Genomic DNA, 23925 nt, shown 5'->3' with positions numbered 1-23925 from the left:
ATTCAGATCTCTCACTCCTCCAGAGGTTTAGAAGGCCCTATTTCACCACTGCCACACAGAAAAAGACAAAACTCAAGAAAAATAATATTACAAGTTGACTGCTCTACAAGAAACAACATAATTCTTAGGTCAGAATTTCTTGGCTTTTGACACTTAGACCAGCATACTATTAACAGAATAGAGAATAGGAACCAAGGCATAGCTCCTAGAATTTAAATTTATTTAATTACTTCCCGAATGTGACTCGCTGTACCTTTCAAATATAAGGTGTTCTTATTACTAACATAATTCTTCAGCTATAGGGGCACATTTCACTTTGTTCTTGAATGGTCTAAGCTAGAATGGGTAGGGCACATAAACATAATATAAAAAAGGTATGAGGTCAGACAGGGTAGAGGAAAGTAGGGAGGAAGGAAGCAGTTAAGTGTTTTCCTTCAAATAATTTTACAATGTACTTTAACTTGTTAATGGCAAATCTCTGAAACATAGATCTAACAAATTTAAAAATTCATATTCTTTTTACTGTCTTCAGCCATCATGCTAACACTTTCTTCAAATATTAAGTTCTGTGCACTCTGCAAATGAAAATGAAGTATGCACAAGCAAGCACACACACACACACACACACACACACGTAAAATAAGAGAAGGGGTTTTTCTTCAAATTCCTAGCCCTATAACCCTCCTAACCTGTCCCAATGATTCTGGGCAGAATTATAGTTTTTGCAGCAATGCTTTGCCCCAATAATAGTGATGCTAAATATCTTAAAAGTGTATTTTAAATAAAAAATAATTTGTCTCTTAAAATGTTTTTTCTCCATCAAAGAACATAAGCATTTGGAAGAAAAAATGGTTTTCATAATGTGGGTGATTAGAATTATGTTTCTATCACCTAAAAATGAGCTCTGCTAATTTTGATTGGTATGAGCAATTTGGTTTAAGTAGAATAAAAAACAACATAGTAACTTTTAAATAAAGTTTAAGGGAGGGGGCTTTATAGGCTGTATACTTAACTCTATTCCTTTCTCAGATAGGTAGGGAATTACATAAATTCTCTCAGATAAAATTATTAATATTCCTGACTCTGAAATGAAATCATGTTTTAAATTTTTTTCATCCTCTGGCCCTAGAGTTTCCTGTGATTTCTCACTTAGTATAATGATGAGAGCCAAGCATTTAATTATAATCTTCATGCCATCTTTTTTTATCAGCAAATGAGTAATGAGAAATTATAATGGCTTTCTGTCCCCTAGCAATCTGTGGTGGGTTTTGATAGAAAGGATGAACAATTCTGACACTACTGATTGACCTTAATGATTTGGTTCTCCTGAATATAATAAGGGAACAACTAAAATAGGATTTAAGCTTTTTAATGCTAAATTCAAGCATGTGCGTATAAACATGTAAATGGTATTAAATTGGTTCAAAATTAGCATGAGTTTACAAGCTGCTATTGTCATTAGCTTATATTTACCGCTTAAATGATTATATAGACATTGTCCATGGAATCTTCACCATATCATTCTTTTGTTCTCACTTGAAAAGTAACATTTGGCAGATGGTAGCCAGATCATTAGAGTCGTAGGTTTAACATAGTATAGAAATCATGTAACAAATGCATAAAGTTAAAATAATATTAGATAGGGGGGATTGTTTCACTTAAACTATTAAATAATTGTTTGTTTGTTTGAAGTTTGCTGCCAGGTTCCGGTGGTATGTACTTGTCTATCATTTCCTGAAATTATCTTTCATTTCTTTTATAAGACTGTCTTTGTAAGTTTACCCTAGAAATCCATACATATTTTTTGGAAATTGAATCTTTTTTTTTTTATTATCTTTTTTTTTTTTTTTTACTCCACAATGGCTCAAGAGGTATGGAAATTGAATCTTAAGTGCCTAGAATAACCAACTGTTGTTTTTAAACAAACTTACATTGCTCTATAAATCTTAATCATATCAATCACAATATGGTAACTGGGGAAAAGGGTTCTTTTGTTTATTAACCAGAGAACTGATGAATTTCTTATTCACATCATGCTAAGGCAAAAAGAAGAAACTGGTTATTCTTTCATCCTGCTTTTTATTGGGAATACTTATTTTCAAATGATTTGAATCCTTCAATTCATCAGTCTCATAACCATGAAAGGAAGTGGAGATTGGTGGGAGAGATTAAAACATAAAGTACAGGAATAGGGGAAATAAAGGGAGGAAAAGTCACAGACATAGAAATGTGGAAGTTGAAAGCAAATTAATTTTTAATTGAGCTCCTACTATGGGCCCAAAACATGGCTGACAATACCACTAAATGTTTTAAGTTTAAATGAAGGAACAACAAAACACATATGAACATTTAATATTTCTTTCTAAAACATCATTCTGAATGAACCATTTAAATAAATAGAAATTTTTATTTTCCACTCATGTTTTCATGCTACTCAACATGTTAATTGGGTATCCATGATTACCAGCTACCTTACCAGGCACAGCAGTTGACAGATGAACAAGGAGCACAGTCTCCTAGGAGCTTTATCACATGTGTTCCTAGGCTGAAAAGGCCCTTCTTTGTACTTCTTGGTAGGTAGAGTATGTAGCTTAGTGGTTAAGTACAGGAATGTGGAAGTCAGAGGTATAGGTTCAAATTCCAGGTCAATATATTAATAGTTGCTGTGTGATTTAGGAAAAATAATCTCTCTGAACCTCACTCCCTCAGCTGGAAAATTAGTATAGTACTTACCTCATAAAGCTGTGAGGATTAATAAGAATTTTGTATGTAAAGCACTTAGAGTATAGAAAGTGCTAAATGGATGCTGGGATTAAGTGAGAGCCCTAGGATAGATGGATCATGGGTTTCCAAATCTGGGATGCAGCTTCAATTTCTTAACATCAAATATAACTCTATATTAGCTTCAGCTTCCTGGCATTCATCCTTCCTATCACTCCCGGAGTACTGAACCTCAGGAATCAAGGATATGGTAGGGATTCTACAAGGATATGTTTCCCCAGAGCTTTTTGGTACCCTGCATCCTAGATGTTAATGCTAGGATACCTGCAGAGCACTGGCATTTATCACTGAGAAGCATTTGTTACAAAGGAGATGGGGGTGTGAGGAAAGTTGAGGAACTGATCAAAATAGATTAATGGCAAAAAAAAAAAAAAAACAAAACCCACTAACATTTTAATTCATGAAAAAACCCAGTTAAAATTAGGTATACCAAATTTCTTTATTTTCAACTATGTGTGCACATACACATTCAGGTTTTTTATTTTTCTTTTGGTACTGCTTTAGCTTTTTGTTAACAATAATGACAAGTTTTATTTTTAAATATTAAACCTGTTAACTGGTTTTGGGGGGATTTCCAGAGATCTATTAAATATGTAAATTCCTTAACTATTGATATAGAAGAAAAAGTATTAACCAAGGAGAAAGTTGCCAATCACCACCAGCCTCTCTTTCTACTTTATTGTTAGAGTATGAAAGTTTGTAGCGCAATTATTTACTTAGGCATCTTTGGCATGTTCTTAACAATTGTTCCATTAGGTATTCTATTATAATTAAATTATTTTAATCCTTACTAATCTCACCTATAATTTTCAGGTCTGTTGATTTTTATTCAATTTTTATATCCTGTTCATATATTCTTTTAACTACAGTAGAACATGGCTTTTCATATGTATTATTTTTCCTAATTAGTGAATTGACTGCTCTAGCAAACTCTGTCCTTATTTTAACACTTTTATTTTTATAACTAGCCCCTCGGGAATCCTTCTTCTAATTTAATAATTTTTGTCTGTACTCAAACTGTTAATTAGTTTACACATTAGCCATATACCTTTCTACTCATGTGGGTTATTTCTCTGAATATTATTACTTTAAGAATATGAGAGAGATTTAGACAAATTTCTGAGTCCTGATCTACTGCTGCCTAGGTTGTGCTTTATTAATCTGAGATTCTTAGTCCTACTCACTAAAGAATTATAGAACACACTGCACTGTAATTGATGACAAGCTTGTTAAACATTCCTCCAGGTTTTCTTGCTGTTTAGAATAAAGGGGCCTTTAAGCAAAAGGGTCTCACTGTGTTTATAAGACAGAAAGAGGAACTTGATTCCACTATATCCAGGTTTTCCTTTCATTTTTCAATTTGGAGCCTAAACACGTAAAGTTACAAAGGCAGGAGGAACAGGCAGCTTTCACAACCTTGGTTCATTGCCTTCAAACCCTGGGAGGGAATAGCAATAGCAGAGTTACAGTTTGTAGCTCCACCCCAGGAAAGAGAGGAGGGAGGTGAAAGGAAACGACGTTGGAGAAAAGTGTTTTTCATTCTCCCTAATTTTAAAAGGCAAGTAGCCTTTAAGTGAAGTCTTCACCATAATAAGGAAAATGGTATATTCCCCTTAGAAGGGGAATATAATGTGCTGTCCTGTAGCTAGTTCCAGAACAAAAAGTTGTGTCCTGTGTAACATGAAACTAGGAAAAAACATTCTGAGGTGTGGCTTTCTAAAACTATGAAGATCTCAGTCATGTAAAATTAGAGATAGTTTAATGTTTATATATTTGCTTGCTAATTGTTGGCTGTTAGTACATGTCAAAACACTAACCCCCTTCCTAATGGAATAAATAACCCATTCTTCTAAGAGTGGTAGTATTTAGAAAAAGCCCTATTTCTTTAATGACGGGAAAGCCATTGCAACAGAAATTTTGATGAGGGTCATGGAAAAAAGTAATCTCAAAGAAAATTATGTCCACTAAGATACTGTATACTGTAGTTTGGAAATTTGGTTTGAGTTTATCTTATGTCTTTATAACTACCCTCTGATGGTCTCTGGGTTAGAGAACTTTTATCAGTTCCTATCAGTCATATATATACCATATTTCATTTTAAGTTGCATTTCAGATTTACTTACTTAATAAACTGTTGTATCCAAGACTAAGATGAATCACTTTTCCTGCTTTTTCTGTTAACTATGTAGCTTTTTAAAAACTCCCTAACTTCTAATTTTTTTGTGTGTATTTCTTCCCTTCCCATTATTTTAATTCTGTACCCACTCTTCTGCTATTCCCAAGTTAATACTGCAACATATCCCCACAAATCTCTGAGCTCACGCTGTGCTCTAATAATTTCAACTAAATCTGTACTAGCCGATATGTCTCTCAGTTCTCCTGGCAACTTGTTATTTTATGCAAATTGTATAAAATGCAAATTGTATTTATGCAAATTGTATACAAAAATATGATTTGCATATTTTAAAAATATGTGAACAAAAGGAGCAATACTATTATTGTTCATAATCACAAAATTATATTTTTAAACATAGGAGTTAAGTAAACTCCCTTTCATAATGAAAAGGGTATTACATTTCAAGTAATTCACATTAAAAGGCAATTCTATTCAATAGATGTGTTTATTGGTGGGTCAGTTTTGCCAGTGTTTTAATTCACATGTAATTGATGTAGACCCTATGTCAGCAACTAACAATACTACTTTAATTTAAAAATGATAAACTGTTTCCATGTATATGCTCTGTGATTATTTTATAGTCCTCAAATTTTATAGTCCTTTACAGAAAAAAATAATAAAGCATGGTGATAAACTGCAATTTGCTATAACACATTTTCTCCAAATCTTAGATAGTATAAAATACAAGACATTTTTTGTGCACTCTACTTTTATAGAACAACCAGATTTATAATTGATTTCTTTATTTTATTAGATTTTTCAGTACACATGGCAACTTTCTCAAATCTCAAAGTTCCAAAAGTATGTAATTTTAAAGGTGAAAAATCATTTTCCTTTAGATGTCATATTCCTAGAGAGCTATTAAAGTCTATTTATAAACAAAAATAGTTGATAAACTAACACACTTTATTTTAAATTAAAATATTTTTAATGAATACAAGATATATGTCTTTTTAATTAACTATCATAGTTAAATTTAATATCACAAAACACTAATTTTTCAAGTGGGAGAAAGTCATTGGGACTTACACTTAATATAAGTTTTAAATGTGATTATTAAATGATAATATTTTATCAAATATAGGAAATACTCATTTATAAGAATTTCCTCCGGTTCATCAATCTTTTTAGGCCAAGTTTGAGCCCATGTCAACCTTAAGGGTTAGATTCAGTGCACCTAACTTGCCTAATAAGCTTGTCAATTTAAGAATATGAATTTCATTGATAATAAAGGGGAATAAATAGTAGCTAACTCACTGTTCAACTGAAAAAAAAAAAAACAAAAAAAACTAAAAGTGAATGGGATAGTTTCAAATAATTACTTTAAAGTAATTTTTAAAATATAACCAGGAATGGCCAATGATGTTGGGTTTAAATTTCACAGGATAACCTTTTAAAAAAAACACGTAGAAATAGTGAAGTCATCACCTTATTGATAAAAAAACTAAAGTTTAATAGTCATTGAAGGGGTAACAACCACTTGTAGTCTACATTTAAAAGTAATTTTAATCATAGCTAAGAAAAACTAAAAACAATAAATTCTATTAAGAAACAACAAAAATGATAAACATTTAATGCCTAAAATGTAGATACTTAAGATCCTAAACAAAAATATTAAAGGTAAAAGGGCCTTGAAATTTTTTTCTAACAATTCATCTCATAAAATCAGTTTCTAAATAGCTCATATCCTTTGCTTTGGTGTTTTGTCTGCTATCAACTAAACATTAGTACAGTAGAAAAATCACTTAGGTTCTTTTCAAATGCTTGGCATTATAATGTGATCTCATATCTTTCCTCAAATTAAATTTTGCTCCACATATTCCACATGTATATAGATGAACATCCATGTGCTGCTCCAACTGTTCATTATTTGGGAATATCTGAAAGCAGACCTGGCATATAGTCTCACCAGCAGATAAATGAGAAATCATATGCCGTACATGGTCATGTTTTCTGAAGTTTCCTTGATCACAAATGGAACAGACATACCTGGCCATGCCTTTGTGCATATCATTGTGCAGTCGCAACTGACGTTCTCTTAAAAATTGCTTTCCACATGTCTGACAAACAAACTGTTTCTCCTTAGTATGGACAGTATAGTGTTCCCTTAAGTGACACCGCTGATAAAATCCTTTTCCACACAGATTACAAAAATGCTTTCGTCTGTGATCTCTTTCATTTTCTTCCATCATGGCACTCTTAAACATATCTTGATCTAGGCAACTAGACATATGTTCAACCACTAGATTTTCGGTTTCAAAACGTTGGCCACAATTAGGACATCGAAAAGGACAGGCCGAATGTTTAAATAACTGCTTTTTTTGGATACTGTTTATCTGGTAATGATTGTCCCTAAAATCATCCAACATTTCAACAAACATATCTCTTATTTCAGATTGCTCATCAGGATTCTCTTCCATGTCCATTTTCTCCTCAGTATTTCCTAACCCGTTCATTGTCAGATCTTGGGGTTCTCCACATCTTTGAGCATGTTCCTGAAGCTGTCTACCCTTGACAAGTATTTGTCCACATTTACCACATGCACAGATATTTTCAATGTGTTTGGCTAAGTAATGAGATGACAGGTCCTCCTCAGTTATTGTGAGGCCACACAGCTCACAAGATGCATTTTCAGTATCCTCTTGTACCGGACTGCTATTGTTAGGGGGCCTCATATGTTCTAAACCACCTCTTTCATCAGCATTTATTGACATACGAGGTTTTAGAGTTTTCCTACCACTTTTTTTAATGCCGACATCTTCTTCAACATAGTATCTATAAAATGGTTCTTCAGGTTCATCTTCTAATTCATCATTGTCAGTGGATTCATTACAGTCTTTATCAGTAACTTTAATAATGTTAAAGTCTTTCAGTTCATCTGTAGGAATATCTTCTGGCTCCATCTTGATAATGATTCTTTTCCTCTCAGCAGCTCTGCTTTTTTCTTCATTGGCTATTTCAGACTCCACTGTGCTACTTTTTCTGCTTCCAGTGGTTGAAGTTGAATCATCACCAGCCTGGCTTGTGTCTCCTCTGTATTTGTCCGTCTGTGCAGAAAATGTTTTAGAAGAATCCTTTTCACCAAATTCAGCTTTGATGTTACTGTCTTTTCCATCTCTAATATCGACTATTCTGTGGTAGGATCTTGAGTTTTGGTATGAATGTCTGTTAGTACAGGTTAGCACATGCTCATCTAATAATTTTTCACAACTAAAGCCAAATCCACAGCTATCACAAGTAAAACTCCGTCCAAAGCGTCGTGACACACGTTCTTTTGGAGTAGATAATTTGGACACGGAACTTTTTTTACATACTTCAAATAGTGGTTCAGGAAAACTACCTAATTGTAAAGACTCTTCATCAGGCTCTCTATTATGCGGTGTATTTACTGTTGAACTTGGCTCTGCACACCACCTGTTCGCTTCGTTGCCATTTCTAGCCACAGTATCTTCATACATTCTTACCCCAAATATCATTTTGCTGTTCTGTTTGCTGGAAGCAGAAGATGAACATTTTGAACTAGAACAATCTGCATCCTGTATGTCTTCTAAGCAGTCAGGAACATTGTACAGCTGTAGGTAGTTCATTGCCACTTTAAACTGCTCAAAACTGGACGGAGCTGTCATAATTTTTCCTAAATACATAAATTGCAAAATAAGATCAAAACACTCTGCACTAATTTTCATGTTGCTGAGATTCAGTTGTGCGGTACTATGCTGATGGTTCATGAAAAACATTCTAAAATAGGAGCTGCAGGCAGCTAGAACTGCTTTGTGTGCTTGAAAGTAAATGTCATCAATTGCAATACAACAGTCACAGAGAAAACCCCATTCTCTTTGGTTGTTTAGCTGCTGAAGGACGTAGCTGCTGTGGCTGGGCTTTGCCATCTTCTACAATTAGAGACCTATGTAAAACAAAAATATTAAAGTTAGATATCAGAAAAGCACTTGGAAAAAAGTAATTTTTTTGTGATTTCATGATTTGTGACTTTTGTGGCATTGCTGTTACAATCAAGATATGAATAGGGCCAGGTGTGGTGGCTCAGACATATAATCCTAGCACTTTGGGAGGATTACTTGAGATCAGGAGTTCAAGACCAGCCTGAGCAAGAGTGAGACCCCTGTTTCTACAAAAAGCAGAGAAATTAGCTGGTCGCAGTGGCACATGCCTGTAGTCCCAGGTACTTGGGAGGCTGAGGCAGGAGGATCACTTGAGTCCAGGAGTTTGAGGTTGCAGTGGGCTCTGATAACACCACAGCACTCTATCTGGGGCAACAAGAGATACCCTGTCTCAAAAAACAAAAAAATATGAATAGCTTTTCATTCTAATGTAGTAAAACAACAATATTAATATATACCTGTATATAAACCTGAATCATTTTTTAAAATGGAAGATGAAGATACTCAGCCATTTATTCAGATTTTTCATATTGAACAAAGGCATCAAAAGCAAAAACTATAATTTTGGTTTCATTACAGCTCTTGGGGAAAAAATGTATACTAAATTTGAAAGGAAAAAGATACTAATTTAAAAGAATTTGAAGGATATGAACAATGACAGTAAATAAAATGGCAACTTAAACTACAAGTTAATAACTAGATTATAGCGTACTAAAAAGTTCTTAGATGGTAAAGACATATTTAGCTCATTTTTAAAGTATAATAAAGGTATTTTGGTTGTGTTAAAGAAGATTCCTTATCTTTTAGATACACATACTGAAGAATTTATAGCTGAAATGATATATCTGAGATATGCTTCAAAATAAAGGGGTTGGGTGTGGGAGCCATAGATGATACATGATTGGCTGTGTGTTGATAACTATTGAAGCTAGGAGATAAGTATAATTCTATTTTTGTCTATGTTTGAAATTTTCCATAGAAAAAAATTCTATCTAAAAAACCTTATAAGATTATATACAAATGGCACCCAACAAATAAGTTTGATCGATGCCTTTCTCGTTTCTTGAATTATTTCAGAAGCAATAATTCTATAGAGTTAGAATATGTCTCATGCTCGGCATGTACTTTAGGGTATAAAGAAACAGTGGGTTTACTTGGAAGGGAGGTATCTACACTTAGAATATAAATTTTCTTCCATTTCTTTGTTAAAAGAAGTTATACAAAAGTACATACAACACATGCTCATTACAAAAAATTCAAACACATAAGTATATAAAATAAAAACACACCTCAGGGCACATATTCTTCCCAGAGGTAACCCCTCCAAACACTCTGGATTATGTACCTTCAGATCTGTTTATATGCATACATATATAGTCAGCATATTTTGTACCTACTATGTGCAAGACACAGTTTTGCTCTTGTATTTTGTTTTTTAAACTAAATGGTATCAAACTACATATACCTTTCTGCAACTAGTTTTCTTCACTGAACAACATTGGTGGATACTATACATATTTTTAATGTATGGAACTGACTTTGGATAAAGAAGGAGAGGAAAATATTAAAAGCACCAGAAGTCCTACGTACTATATTACAAAGCCAAAATAAGATCCAATTTTAGCCTCAATTTTTAATCTGTATACATAAACCTTCAGAATCTATCTTCTACTTAAAAACAAGTTCCTATGCAATTTGAACTTAAAAAGAACATTTAACAAGCTGTCCAGAGAAAAAAAATGTTCACTCTTCAGTCCCAAAATTCTTCAACTCCTGTAGTAGTACTTAAGAGAGTATCTAAGTTTATTTACTTCTACTTGCTTTTTATCTGTTCCTCAAGATCAAATATGACCACATGCCCCTTTTCTCACCACCTGCAGGCCTATCCTATCTCCTCCAAGACATAAAGTTCCACAGCAAGAGATGTAGGACTGGTGAAATAAAGGTGGCTTACAATGAGACCTGTTGCCTTCTTAATATCACAACCACTGTGCCTTTTCTGGAAGCCAGATCAAGTGTTTCAAGTGGGTACAATATTTCAAACCTCTGTAACTCAGATATCTGTACAAAATTGTGAGGAATCATGTTCGGCATGTACCTAAATACAAAAAGCAATGTATGCACAAAGATATTTATCAATGTGTTATTTATAATTTGAATGTCTGGTAGACAGGGAGTTGCTAAGTAAACTAAGGTAAATCTACTCCGTAGAATTCACTGTCATGTGGCCTTTAGAAATTATATTTATAAATGAAGACTACTGAAGAAAGTGGGAAAAATTTTCACAACAGAGAGTCAAATAACTAAATGCAGGATACAAAATTATGCTGTAATTAGACTTACATAAAACAAATCCACACAAAAATATAACCTTATTCAAAAGGTGGAAAAAAGATGAAAAAATACACAAAAATGTTGACCCAAGCCCATTTTAAGTAGCACGAGATTTCTAGGTCTATAGTCATTTTTGTAGGATTTGGAGAGACCTTTAATGAATAATAAATCCTAGAGAAAGAGGCAGAGGGGCCGGGAGCGGTGGCTCACGCCTATAATCTTAGCACTCTGGGAAGGCAGAGGCAGGAGGATCGCTTGAGCTCAGGAGTTTGAGGTTGTTGTGAGCTAGGCTGAAGCCACAGCACTTGCCTGGGCATCAGAGTAAGACTGTCTCAAAAAAAAAAAAAAAAAAAGAAAAGAAAAGAAAAAGAAAAGAAAGAGGCAGAGGGATAGATATGACCTCCAAAACAATTCTTTATATTAAAAAGAATAGTTCAAAAATGAAACAAACTTGTTGAGAAAATGAGTGCCCACATTAAAGCCAGGAACAAGATGTTATTGGGCACAGTATAGTACAGTGAAAAGAGCACAGGCCTTGGATCAGACACACCTGGGTTCCAATCTAGCTTTGCCACTTTTGGCAACCTGCTTATCCTCATTGACTCTAAGTTTCCTGAATTGTTAAACTAGGGACGATAATATCTCGAAGAACATATGATACATGAGCATTCAGAGGCCATGTGTAAAATATATCGTGCTTGGCATGTAATAATTAATGAAAGTAATAGTGGCTGTTGGCATGGTGGTGCTTATTTAAGCATCAGGAGATAAAAGTTTGACTAGATAACCTTAAATTTTTCTTCCAAATAAGAGTCCATTAGAAAGCCAACAGTTAATCTATAAAAACTTTCAAGTATTAAATAGCCCATGCTTGAAATAATGACATAAAGAGCTTAAAAGTTCCAACGACCCTTTCTTACCTAGATGAAAGCAGTTTTATGGTCAGCAACCAAAATTAATACAACTACATAGAAAACCAATATGATAGGTATATCTGTAGCTATAGTCACAGTTCAATTAAATGAGTAAAAGTACATGCACTCTGTTAACATAAACACTAACGCAAATAAGAGCACTTATGGCATTCTGAAGCATATTCATTCAACAATATTTGAGTACCTCTGGTGTACCAAACACTATATAAAGTACTGTGGATCAGCAATAGCACAGGTATCCTGTAATCTCAATGAGACATCATTAAGGATAATTTTTGCTTCTCCTGGATTAGTGATTTCATTCAACATGTACTCAGTAAAATGCCCACTCTGTGGAAGAAGGCAGCATGCTGTAGTGGAGAGAACAAGGCTCTGGGTCAGACAGACCAGGGTACAAATCCCACTGCCTCCACGTTTATACTCCTGTTTTATACCCAGAAAGCAAGAAGCTGAGCAAGTGCTATGTCTAATTTTTAATCCTAACACGACAGACAACATTATGCAAATGTCCAAGTTCTGAGTAAAACTGATTTTAGGTAGAGTAATTTTTTAACAGCAATCATTCACACTTTAGTACCAGCAACTTTGTTTTTGTTATATCTCATTCAGAAAAGCTTTAAGAAGGCTTAATACACCAAAAAAAAAAGGTAGAGGGGTATATGTGTGGGGCAGGGGAGGAGGGATCTAAATTCCTGTGAGATTTTCAGTTTATTATTATTTTTTTTTTTTGGAGACAGAGTCTCACTCTGTTGCCCAGGCTAGAGTGCCGTGGCGTCAGCCTAGCTCACAGGAACCTCAAACTCCTGGGCTCAAGCAATCCTCCTACCTCAGCCTCCCGGGTAGCTGGGACTACAGGCATGCGCCACCATGCCCTGCTAATTTTTTTCTATATATTTTTAGTTGTCCAGCTAATTTCTTTCTATTTTTTTAGTAGAGACGGGGTCTCGCTCTTGCTCAGGGTAGTCTCGAACTCCTGAGCTCAAATGATCCGCCCGCCTCTGCCTCCCAGAGTGCTAGGATTACAGGCGTGAGCCACCCACGCCTGGCTGGCATTAAAGTTTTTATAATGCATTAACTTTTATTAAATAATTTCACTCAAAGTCCAAAGAAAGTTCGTTTTCAATTTTTTGACATCCTTAACAACTCTGCCAAAAAATTTAGTGAACTTTATGTTACAATAAAATTTGTAAAACGTTTTAAATAAAAGGTTCCTTATATTTCAGTTGTTCCTGGCTTTATGACTGAAATCGGATTGCTTTTGTTTGTTTTACTAGCTGCATCACTGGTAGGACCAGTTTATCACAGCTAGAAGTCAATGACTAAGGCTGCCAGCAGAACCTTCAAATGTAATTTCAAAGGACTTAATGTCTTTTGGATAAGGACCACCAGCTATGTACTGCCAAGTGTTTCCTAAGGCTAGAAGGATACTTAGTATGGGGTACTCCAGCAAGAATAAGGAGTTAGGTAACCCAAAAAACTTTACACTGGATTTTGAACATTTTAGTTTGAAAAAGTTTACCAGCTCATCTCAAATTTAAAAACAGCCAACAAGCAGATTACACATATTATATTAAGTAATTCAGATATTCATAGACTTTTAGAACTTAGATCTAATCTAGTCCAACATTCTTATTTTATAGAAGAAGGCAAAGATCTATGTGTTAGGGTATGGTTAGCTTTGTTTAAATATGCACTAGGACTACAGCATAAGGATTCCTGATCAACCAGATGGTACTAACCACCATAAAGCCCTTCCTTGGTACTATGTGGTGTGGCCTTATATAAAAAGACTAAACAAGGCCTGGGCATGAGTCCTTAATACATTATTGGCCAGGTGCTATTATACAAGTGACTCCCCTCATCTGAACTCTTCATCTGTAATGTGGTTTTATCTGTACATGTCCATCTAGTCTTATTCAATAGATGTGTTCCCTAAGTTATACTGTGTAAACTGTGTCAGTAAGTTTCTCACTGACATAGTAAGATTTCAGAAACACTTTTCTTCCATTGCTAAAGCTCTTAAATTGGAAATAACAGTTTTGCTGGAAATTTCTTTTGCTTTGGCCTTGGTCAAATGATAATTTAATGGTTTATAAACAAGCACATAAAGTGAATGAAGAAGTAACTTAAAGGAATTCGGAAGTGACTCTGTGAGAACCAGACTCTAAATTGTGTCAAAGACTTGCATTACCAGTGAGGCATCTGCAGATGATTTGCAAAACCTCAGTAAAAATCTGGAGGATAGCCAGGCATCAGACTCCCAATTCAGACCCCAATCTCTGAATTACTTACAATTACCCCTGGATCTCAAAGGAGATTTATGTGTGTATATATGTTCATTTCCTTTTGCCTAGTTCTATGTCTCGCATGAATGAATATATGCATATAGATTAAATTCGAGGATTACAGACTTTTTTAAAAGCCTGAAATATAATGAAAGGATTCTCTCATGTTTTAACAACAGAATATCAGAATGTATTGAACACCTATAATGTTCCTAACACTGGATTGAGGTGGAGGGTGGAGAATGGTATATAATAATTATATCTGAGGGATTAAATCTAAACCAAGAAACAATTTGAGAACAGTTAAGTGCTAAATTATGTTGAATGAAGTTCAGCAAGAGTTTAGAAGAAGAAAAGCATGAATTATACCAGAACAGGAGGCTTTAGGAACAATATAAGATTTGAGTGATGCCTTGATGAATGAGTAGGGCACAGAAAAAGAGAAAGCAAGAGGAAAAGCATTTCAGGTATTTGTATAAGTATGGATGTAAATAATTGGGGAGAGGGTACACAGCAGCTTGGCTGGAAATGTAACAGGAGCGAAGGCAGATGTGTTTTACTGAGCTGGTATATGAAGGTTATGAAGGTAGGGTAAATGACAACTCTAGTACAATAATAATATGAATAGCTAACATTTGTTAAGCTGTGCTATACAGCACGATCTATTCTAGGCAGATGTATAGGGAGATATATATATCTCTAATCTCATACACATATATACACACGTACGTATATAATATATATGTATATAATTTTCGCATTTAATTCTCATTACAAACACTACAAAGTAGATACTGTTATAAGGCCCATTTTTCAAATTAAAAAACAGAGGCATATAGTGTTACATAACCTTCCCAATGTCACAGAGAGGACTTCTTGGGATAAAAACACAAGCAATATGACTCGCAAGCCCAAGATCATGGCCTTGAAGATTTTTGTCACACTGGCAAAATTCTTTCATAGAATACCATTTTCCAGGGTATGGAGTCCAATCTCTAAAATTGATTAAATTCTTTAGGTTTCTCTTTGAAACTTCCAGGAATAACCAGTTGTAGAGGCTCCTCAAGATAAAAGGTTTTACTTCAAGTCACTTAAATGACAGACATGATCAAGTATAGAAAATTTTATTCATTATTTACATCAGGCATTCTGGCTGGGTATTAGACTCTAAATTCAGTACTTAGTACAGGATGTTCTGAAATTATCATTGGTTATGTTCCAACACTTTATTTTTAAGTTATTTGGAACTTGAAATATGTATTCCCATAGAAACAATGCTATAAATGGGGACTTGGTTTTATGCTCACACCCTAAAGCCATAATGTGGCTGTATATTAATCCTAACAGTGCTGTAGTATTCCTTGTATCATTAGCACTGACAGCGATGCAAGGAGCAGTATGAGGGAGCAGTGCCTACTGTACTGAACCCTCAAGGACAGGGACAAGGCTTAATGGCCTTAGTGTTCCTTGTGCCTGGCACGCTCTTCCCACACAGTTGGCCCTTAATACATGCTTGTTAAATGAAAGAATTTTAAAAAGGGCCTAGGAAGCAGATACTGCTGCTAGATTTGAATATAAGATCTACGACTTATTTAGCTGTAAGGAAACTTCTTTACTTCTCTAAGCCCACTTTTCTCATCTATAAAATTGGGATAATCATTTTCCGCACAGGACTCACATATGTTAGAGATGACAAATGTTTCTTTGCCTTTTCAATCCAAGAATACAATTTTTAAAAAATATTAACGTCATCATTGCGAACAGAGTTTATACAATTTTATGAAATGATCAAGTTCAACCCACTGCTTTACAGACCAGAAAGCAAACTGAGACCCTGAGAAGTTAAGTGATATGCTCAAAGGCACAAAGTTTTAGTGGCTGTCAGGATAAGACCTTAGTCTCCTCAATCTAGGCCTCTTCACACTACTCTGACTTCAGTTTACACATATAGCATCACCTGGCTGGCTGTTTTCTCCTCTGCATCCATTATGTTTTGCTGAAATATAGGAGCTATTCAAATTTACAAGGGCTATTTGAATTTACACAAAATGGCCTCAGACTGTTACGCTTTTGGAGATTGTGGATGGTTGGCTGGTTGGTATTTTTCAGCCTCCTTGCTTGTCAAGTCAACAGCTGTCACTTCTAAAAGGTATGTTGATCTCCTGTTGCCCACCATTTCAATCTCTTACGAGCTGTGAAATTAGACAACTCAATGAAACTGAATCTACATAATTTAATTTTCTGTGAGGACCTAAAGACGGGTTCTATGAGTAAGATACAAGGTTTTAATTCCTAAACTTTTTTGTTCAACTGCCGCCTTCTTTTGCTTCATGCCAGGGCACTGGATAGCTGAGGCTGCCAACCAAATAACTTAGCTGCGGTATCGGCCTAGGAAATGAATTTACCCACACAGAAAGCAGAAGGAATATAGTGGCTTCTGGAATATTCCTCTCTCCCTCCAGAAGTGGAGCAGGAAAAGTATTTAAGACAGGCAAGCTACGTTTTGATCCATTCATCCCAAAGAGGTAGCATAGAATCTTCTGACCACCAGAGGGCACTGTGCAAACAGTAGGCTCTTCCTCAGCTAAAAGCGCTTCACCAGGAAGTCCCTTTTCGCACATGGCGTTTGTATTTTCAGGATTCATTCTGTAGGACTTCTGTCTATCCCAAAGCACTCACTCTGGGGACTCAGACTTTGTCTGGGATCCATCTAAAACTGTTCCTCCTCTGTATTCTGTATCAGCTGCCACCACTATGCACCAATCACCCAGAACCTTTCCCCCACATTCAACCATTAAGTCTTGCCAATTTTCCCACTAAATATTTCTCAAATTTGCCCCTCTATTCCCTCTCTACCTTCCCTGCCCTTGTGAAACCCCTATTATCACTCCTGAGTTATTACAACTGGCTCCTTAACTGGTTCCTCAAATCCATCCTTCACTCTGAGATGATTCATAAATAAAAATCAGACCACACTTTCCTCCTGCTATGGTTCCCCTCGCATATCGTGAGGCTACAGTATAAACTCCTTTGTGAGGCACATAGTGCCCTTCGTGCCCACCCATCCAATCTTATATGTTTGGCTACTTCCTGCTTCAAACTTCATGTTCAAGCAACATAAACTGCTTGTCACCACCTTCACCCCCCTCTACACACACTCCCAATATACTGCATGTATTTCTGACTTCCAGTTTTATTCATGCTGATTGGCTAATCTGAACCTCCCACGTATCATTTAAGAACCAGTTTATCATCTGCAGAAAGCTTCTGTAACACCTTCATCTCCCCTATTTTAGGTTTTGCTATTACTCTGTGTATTTTCTCCTTATTCTGCACCTATTACACTATATTTTAATTATCAGAACAGCAACATAAAATAGGCATTAAAGCACAGACTAACCAGACTGCCTGAGTTTAAATAATGGCTCTGCCACTTACTGTGTCACCTTGAGTACACTGCTTCATCAATCTGTGCCTCACCTCCTCCTCTAGGAAGAGATGGTAATATTAATACTTCCAAGCTTTTAGAGTTATTGTGAGGTAGTGTCTTTCATAGAGTAAGTGCTAAATAAGAACTGGCTACTATAATTATGTATGTGTTGGTCTCCCTCACTAGATTTTGAGCATCTTGAAGGCAAGGACTTTGGCTTATTCATTTCTTTGGAACATAAATATTCAGTAAATGTTACTGAATGAATAACTGGTAAGGCAGCTCTCTCTATGATGATAGAAGGGATTACCCCAGTTTCTTTCATTCAGCAGATCCTATATACTTTCCTTAAAATTGTTTCCAATTTTGCAGCTCCATTTTTTTAAGTTTAAACCAAAATCCTGAAAACATCACACTCATTATTTAATTAAAATTCAACAAAATGTAACCAATAAAAAGCAGCATCAGAAAAAGTGTGTTCACAGCTGGGCCCAGTGGCTCACACCTGTAGTCCTAGCACTTCAGCAGGCCACAGTAGGAGGAATGCTTGAGGCCAGGCATTTGAGACTAGTCTGAGCAAAATAGTGAGACCCTATCTCTACAAAATCAGAAGAATTAGCCAGGTGTGGTGGCACATGCCTGTGGTCCCAGCTACTCCGGAGGCTGAGGCAGGAGGATTGCTTGAGCCCAGGAGTTTGAGGTTGCAGTGAGCTATGATGACTCCACTGCACTCTAGCCTGGGCGACAGAGCAAGACCCTGTCTCTAAAATTAAAAAAAAAAAAAACAAAACTGTTCATTCTACAAAGCTTAACTCCATTTTTAGGCCTTAAATCTATTTAAGATTCCCCCTCATCCTATATAGCCTAACATGGCAAAAGCCTTCCTACTTTTCATACATGCTATTCCCTTTGCTTAGACTGTTTTCCATGTCTGGCTCACTCTCTTTGGGAAGTTCTTTCTTATCTTAGGGTGAGGCAGATGCCTCTCTGAGGTGCTGCCAAGACAGCCAATATATACAACCACAGGGTGATAAATAATGTATCATCCAAACCGGGATGGCTATACCTACCACCACACTCCAAGCAGGTACTGCAATTATTTGATTCCCCTGCGTTACTGTAAGCTCTTTGAGAGCAGGACATTCTCTTAGGCATTATCATAATGCCTGACATTTAGTTTATATTTGACGAGTTTTTGAATGAATAAATGTTGAAGTAGATAAGTTTTATCTTGCTTATCAATTTTTTGCTTATTTCAATCATGGAAACTTTTTTATAGTGGTTGTAAATTTATAAATCATTTTCCCAAACATCACACAACTGATTCTCACAACCATCCTGAATAGGTATTTTTATTATCCTCATTTTGAGAATGAAGAAACAAGTTCACTGGTTGATTTGCCCTAAATTGCTCATCTTCTAAGTAGAAGCTGGGACTCTTTTGAAAGCCCTAAGTTTCAGTTTTTGTAAACCAGACAACAGACAGATCTGGGTATGACTATTAACTGAAAGCACCTTTGGAACATTTTAAGCCTCCCAGGGTCACCTTGTTCATCAATCTAAAAGTTCTCATCATTCTCCTACTGCCCCATCCTGCAGGAAAAATGACCTGTCCCTTCCCTAATTCCCCTTCCATCTACTGACTCCCACTGTCCACCAGAGCAAGCACTCTCCTAATACTACAGATTTAAAGTGGGGATGGACTCTTCAGTTATCTCTAAAAAGGACTGCATGTGTCTCACATAGCCAACTAACAGCAAATTTAATTCTTTAATTTTCGAATTTTATTTTGAAAACAATTTTAAATTCAAAGACAGAGTAATGTAAAAAAATACTCATGTCCCTAACATTCTCAAATAACCAATGTTGTAATTAAATGTCTATGTACTATTTTGGGGCTTTGTTTTTAGAACATCAACTTCCTCACAGCTCACTCTTCTTAAATATACCAGGTTAATTAAGGAATAAGTGATTCTGTACTTTAACTAAGATTTCTTATCACAGTTACAGATTGAACTCCTTGTTCTACTCTTTCCCCCCTTCTCATTATTGCACTTGACTAATCTACAAAAAAAAAGATTTCTTGTAGTTAATACACAAATGACTACATGTGCCAAAATATAAGCATACTTAGAAATCTATCTTAAACATGTACCAAGATGCCAATTATGAGTGGTATTCAGGCCTGAGTCCTTGCCACCCACTCCCCAATCATCACCCCCTTCCACGCCACATCTGCAAACAGCACAATCAATAACCCCTTTCTTTACTTTAATTTCCTTTCCATATGTTCAGCATGCAATCTTTGGATACTGATCAAGAGGAACTCTAGTCACCTATCAGCACAGGGATATCTTGGCAGGGGTCTCCATGGCAAGTATACCCATTCCTTCCTAACTATAAATTAGGAAACTCTCTACAAATTTGAGAGTTTCGTTTTAATGAGTTCGGCCCCTATAAATCAATTCATCAGAGGATAGACAATATTATAACATTAACAATGTAAGAACTAGCCTGCCAAGGTACAGTAAGTACTTCATAAGGACAAACTTAAAATAGCAGCCCAGTTATATTTAAACTCTCAGGTCTGTTACTTAATCATAGAATTTTAAATCAGCCCAATGCAGACTACTCCCCTTTTCTCTACCTGGCAATTCTCACCAACCTGAGTAGTGAACAGAAAACATGAGCCCTGGCCAGGTGCAGTGGCTCACACCTATAATCCTAGCACTCTGGGAGGACTGAGGCAACAGGATCCCATGAGACCAGGAGTTCGAGCTCAGCCTGAGCAAGAACAAGACCTTGTCTCTACCAAAAATAGAAAAAATTAGCCAGGCATGGTGGCACACACCTGTAGTCCCAGCTACTTGGGAGGATGAGGCAGGAGGATCCCTTGAGCCTAGGAATTTGAGGGTTGCAGTGAGCTATGACACCAGCTACTGCACTCTACCCCAGGCAAGAGTGAGACTGTCAAAAAAAAAAAAAAAAACCCCAAAAAGAAAACATGAGCCCATCAATCCATCAAACACCACAGGTCATCCCTAGGAAGAGTGAAGCACAGCAGCACAGCTTCAATCAAATGTTGCCTTCTTTCATTTTAAACAAGGAATTGACTGTTCTCAGTGATTATTTCTGAGGAGTGGGAGTCAGAATCACTTTCATATTTGTATTTTATATACTCCAGCATAGGCTGAATTTTTACAAAGAGCATGGATTTTATAATTTAAGAAAAGTATTTCCATTTTAAGAAAAAAAGACACGTGCAACTTTCAGTCTAGCTCACATATGAATATGAGAACAAAGTAATTTCACTATTTTATCATAAAGAGATGCTAGCACAAGAAAATGCCAGGAGAAAACATTCAACAGAGATTAAAGTGACCTCTCAAACAGATGTTTCTCAAATATACCTCAATTTTGGGAGAAGATAAGATTATAGTTTACAAATAAAAATCTGTGGGAATTTTTCTGCATTTCTATCCCAAATACCTTCCTCTCCTTTGGGCCAGGTTAATAGCAAAGACTTAGTGCTTTTCCAGCATAGAGGACAGGCCTGAAAGCAGGCACTTATTTTCTCCTGCACATTAGAAAGGGAAATGGTGCTGCAAAGAACACGGAGATGGTCTTAAAAAGGTCCATGTACTGCATCTTCCCCAGAGCCTGGCAAAAGAGGAGAATAAGGAAACAGTACAAAAATTTAGCAGTGTTAAAGGGCAATCAAAACACGCAAGTGGCTGTGACTGTGCTTATGCCTTGCTGAGGTCCTGGTTAAAATACAGGTGTTCTCTTCTCTGACAATGATGCACCAGCCTCCCTCATTACATGAACCCCCCAAAAGCAGGCCATCGTATTAGGGGTGGGAAGAATAGAAAAGCTTCAGTAAAGACTGCTCAACCTGAGTTATTCAATACCATCAAAACGTGAGCTTAATAGAGAAAACCTGCTTTTAAAATGAGTATGTGAACTGAAGGCTCTACTGCAGACTTTGTGTTTATTAACCTTTGGAAAAGCATTTCACCTCTCCTATGCTTCAGTTTCCTGTTTCTTTAAGCCGAGGACGCCCCCATCTAGCTCCCAAAGCCATCCAGTTATTATGGAGACTTTATTAGATATCCAGCAAGTGATTCCAAAGGAGTTTTGAGGTTCTGAAGAAATAATGGCCAGCCATCATTCAAGCTTCATCTTTTTCTATCTCAAGTCTCTCCATTCTCCAGACCGTACCCATTAGCACTGACAAAATTCCACAGAACCTAATTTCTCCGTTTCAAAGACGACCATGATTGCTTTGAAATTATGAGAACTGCCTCCTTCACCAAATCTGCTTTAGAGTGCCTCCAACTTCAGCTCAAAAAACTGATTCTAGATTGCCTCAAAAAGCCTCGTACCACTCCTTGGGTTAGAGGGTCAAAGGAAAAGTTCCTGTCCTGATACATACTTAGACCAATGGAGAATCTGCATATACCTACCACAACGAAACTAGATTTAAGAACATTATTATACACATACAAATGTCCCATCCCCAGAAAACATCAAAGACTTTCATCAACCTCTTCCTGACGCGCCCAATTTAGAAAATGTCCTGTCAACTCTTCAGATCAGGTAGACGCGTTGCTTAGGTAGGAGAGGCTGGGAGGGGTGGCTGCGCTCAGACCCATGCCTACATACTTTAGTGGTAACGACTCCCGATCTGCATCCAACACATTTACCGAACGCTAACAGAACTTCTAGCAGGCGCCTACCACTGGAAGCGAAAGCATGTCCTTCCCAGGAAACAGAAGATCTTTTCCACTGAAAATTCCCAAATCCCAGACTTTCCACTTTTTACTGAACAAAAAGTGTGTGTTCCGGCGAGAGGGGGTGGGAAAGAGCGTAGCAAGAATTTGCACGGCTCTTACGCCTCCTCCCTCGGAGCGCGCCCAAGTCTGCGGCCTCGGGCTCCGGGACACTTCCCCTCCCACCCGCCGCGGAGCCGCAGCTGTAAGTTGAGAGAAGCGGGCTCTGGGCACGTCAATCAACCAGGTCCTCCCGCCTCCCGTCTACACCTCCCCTCCCCCCCCACCAGAAAAATAAAGGCAGAAAAAGAAAGGGCAAAAGAAGGTAACTAATTTGGGAACTAGTCTCCGGGGGGCTTCGCCTCAGACCCAGGGAGGCCGCACGCTCGGGAGCGGCGCGACGGCAGCAAGAGGCGGCCCGGCAGCGGCCAGTCGCCGGGTCCTCTCAACGCGTCCGCCGCGCTCCGGCTCCCCGCACGGGTCGGCGCCGCTCCGGCCCCGCACTCCGCCAGGCCCGCGGCCCGTCGCCCTCCGGCCCGGGCCAAAGTTGCGCAAATAGCCCCACAACTGGCAAATACTCACCGGCCACAGCAGGAACCAGGGCTGCGGAGATTTTAGGGAGTTTAAGGCAAATCAGCCGCGGGAAAGACGGGCGGAGGCGAAGGGGCCGCGAGCTGCAGTGGCGGCGGCGCGCGACGCTCGGGCTGGGCTGCGCGGAGAGGCTCTGGCTCTGCCAGGGACTGTGCTGCAACAAAGGACTTCCGCTGCCGCACAGCCGCGCCTGCCGCACCGCACTGAGCCGGCCCCGCTTACGCGGCGACTCCGGGTCTGCCCACCAGTTCGCTGCGGCGTCCGCCAGCCTTCCCCTCCCTCTCGCCCGCCCACCCACTCCGCCGCTGGCTGCTAGGGGCACCCGCGGTCGCCTGTTTGTTGCAACAAGTTTCTGCGTCGGGCTCTGAGGAGGCTGGCGCAACCCGCACCGCAGGGACCGGTGCGGCGGCGGCTTGACCACCCCTCTCGCCCCTCTCCCAGGGGTAGGCTTGGGACCTCCTCCTCCTCCTGCTGTTTGCACAGCTGGATGGGACTGGGCTCCTCCCGACTCCCCAAGGACAGGATGCTGCTTTCCTACTCCGCCCAGATGTCAGACCCCTGCCCCGGAGGGCCCTCCCTCGCGCTACGCCCCAGGCGTCCTGGGGGCACCCTGTCCCGTCCGCAACCTGTCGGTTAGGGGTCGCCCATTCCCCGTGCTCCCCCCACCCCGCCTTCCGTGGGCCTGTCCGCCTCTGGCCCTGAGTCACTTCCCCCGCCATGCC

At 37.9% G+C, this 23925-nt stretch overlaps 1 protein-coding gene across 2 annotated transcripts; it reads right to left on the bottom strand.

Moving 5' to 3' along the window:
• Nucleotides 1-11: 11 nt before the first annotated feature.
• On the bottom strand, nucleotides 12-23356 carry ZBTB1 (zinc finger and BTB domain containing 1). 2 transcript variants are annotated; one of them, XM_069465051.1, is made up of 3 exons: nucleotides 23195-23356; nucleotides 6947-8861; nucleotides 12-48 (listed from the first exon to the last, which is right to left on the bottom strand). In XM_069465051.1, the coding sequence occupies exons 2-3, from the start codon at nucleotides 8842-8844 to the stop codon at nucleotides 12-14; spliced, it is 1935 nt and encodes a 644-aa protein (XP_069321152.1). In that variant the 5' UTR covers nucleotides 8845-8861; nucleotides 23195-23356. The 2 variants fall into 2 exon arrangements, with proteins under 2 accessions (XP_069321152.1, XP_069321151.1); XM_069465050.1 differs by lacking the exon at nucleotides 12-48 and having other exon boundaries at nucleotides 6644-8861.
• Nucleotides 23357-23925: the final 569 nt, after the last annotated feature.

This window comes from Eulemur rufifrons, chromosome 2, assembly GCF_041146395.1.
Source record: "Eulemur rufifrons isolate Redbay chromosome 2, OSU_ERuf_1, whole genome shotgun sequence".
Lineage (NCBI taxonomy): Eukaryota > Metazoa > Chordata > Mammalia > Primates > Lemuridae > Eulemur > Eulemur rufifrons.
The sequence above is the reverse complement of the archived record's forward strand: the minus strand, read 5'-3'. Positions and strand labels throughout refer to the sequence as shown.